The 2,125-nt window shown below is 41.7% G+C and overlaps 1 protein-coding gene across 1 annotated transcript in view; it reads left to right on the forward strand.

Annotated features, from left to right (window-relative positions):
- Nucleotides 1-492: 492 nt before the first annotated feature.
- The window catches only part of LOC112152427 (cytosolic 5'-nucleotidase 1A), a gene marked incomplete at its 3' end in the record, with an annotated part of 3,711 nt that continues 2,078 nt past the window's right edge, over nt 493-2,125 (forward strand). Inside the window, 1 exon segment of the mRNA XM_024282044.2 lies at nt 493-1,019. Coding sequence (XP_024137812.1) covers nt 882-1,019 — 138 coding nt within the window.

Consider the following 2,125-nt stretch of genomic DNA (forward strand, 5'->3'; position numbering starts at 1 on the left):
TCCATCCCAGGAAGCATCTGTTGCTCTCAAATTACCTTCTTGTCGTGATTAAAGAGAGGTTAATCTTTTGTTTATGCCCAACAAAGGCCTGCTAGCGCTTTCATCTTCTGAACCCACCGCGCGTTTGTCGATGGCACAGCTGGAGAACATCATGTTAGATCTCACGTCAGCACGGTGGGTCAGATCCTTTGTGAAGGTGCAGGAGTTTTAGTTGTCTTGACTCTCTGACCGTTACTGGGCAACCGGTGCTGCTGTTAAGTCATTTAATCCTCATGACAACCTGCAGGGGTTCACGTGTGAGCACCATGAGAGGGTAATGAAGATTTCTCACCGTGCTGGATTTGATATCATATGGGAGAAAGGAGAGATCACAAAGAGTTCAGTTTCTGTGATGTCAAACCAAAAAACACCTGCAATGAAACAGGAATTCAAAGTCAAATCTCTGCTGGGGAACTGAAGCATCACGACTCATGACACACCACTGTGTTTTGACCAATAGTGTGCAGCAACCGGTTGTCATGTAATCACATGCTCTGCTGTGTCTGAAAGAGTTAAAAGTGGGAGGATGCAAGAGAGCTTTTAGCAAGTCGTGTTAGGAAGAGGGGAGGACAGAAAGAACAGCAGAAATGAGCCCAATCGGGATATTAACCTGTGTCACGACTAAGGTAGGAGGCTGCCAACCGGCATTCAGTCTTCCTCATGATCATCTCTGTTTTATCAAGCTCAGGCTGCTATTGAGGGACTAAAATAGGTGCTGCAGTCAGAGTGATCTCACCGCCTGAGTGCAGCAGGACTCCTGCAACAGACACAGGCAGAGAGCTATCGGGAACACACTGTGACTTAGTGTGATTCCGGAGATCAGTGAGCCCCCACAACGTAAGATGAGTGCAAACAGTGGCCGCACACTCACCGTCAGTGGACACGATTTAGCCAAGAATGGCAGCAGCAACACCGGAGCCCCCTGGGAAGATGCTGGGACAGTTTTGAAGCCCACCACCCCCACCAGAAAACCCCAACCGGTGAGTATCTCTGCAGCGTTTTCCATGCAGCATCACTTTGAGGAGGCCAAAAGTGAAGGAAATGCTGCAAAATCAATACTTTATACTCTTCAAGTCTTAGAGGATGTACTTGTAGCACTTATATTATATTCAGCTGTCTTAACAGATACAATGTGAATGTGTTTTTGCCTTTTGCAGTAATTTTTTATTTCACACTGAGGCAGCTATACCTCTGCAACATTGTATTTTATGGGTGATAAATGATAAAAACTGAATTTTTCCATTATCTCTGCTTCCACAGCACATCTATCAAACATGTCATTAACAATTTAGAGATCAGGTTTGGTATCGTTATTGTCTTTAGGCCAACTGCGCTCATTAAAGTGGCTCTGAGTATCAGTTTATATGATGCAGGGTGTCAAATTTCACCGTTCCAGTGATGAGTGTCTCCGGTTTATGCAGCTCGTTTTTATCCCAAACTTACAGGGCTGTTATAAATTAAAGCAAATTTCCTTTTTTATTTTTTATTTTTTGTGGACAAAATACAAAGCAAATTAAACTAAAAACAAACATTTTTCCAAACCCGATTAATCCAGTTCATGTCAAAATTATGATTTTTTTTAATCAGTCAACTAAAATAAGCTAAACAAATGTATACTTGTATATTACCGCAAATATTTATTGGATATCAACAGATAGCAAAAGGATTTTACTGTATTTTAACTATCATCTTTGCAACAACAGTGAGCATTTTAAGTCACAATCTGGTTATATTTTAATCTATTGTAAAATCGCTCCCAGTGGTCTTTTAATCTTGATTGTGCAGTTTTTAGCCAAAATCAAAAACCTGTGTGGTTTTCAAGAACATAGTTTCTGCAGAGTGGCAGGAGAATTCACCTCTAAGTTACAGACAAACTGTAACTGAGAGCTCTCTGTTTACAGCTAGCTTACAGCCCCTCACACCCCCAACCTAGCTTTAGCGGTGCAACAAAATGGTGAGCAATATTGGAACTATCCAGCTGTACAGTTTTGAGCCATATACTAGCTTGGATCTATTTGTCTATGAGTGGAGCAGAGAGTTTGTGGCTTGCCCAAGATATTTTATTGGTTCACAAATGAACTCTTTT

Source organism: Oryzias melastigma, linkage group LG22 (assembly GCF_002922805.2).
Source record: "Oryzias melastigma strain HK-1 linkage group LG22, ASM292280v2, whole genome shotgun sequence".
NCBI lineage: Eukaryota > Metazoa > Chordata > Actinopteri > Beloniformes > Adrianichthyidae > Oryzias > Oryzias melastigma.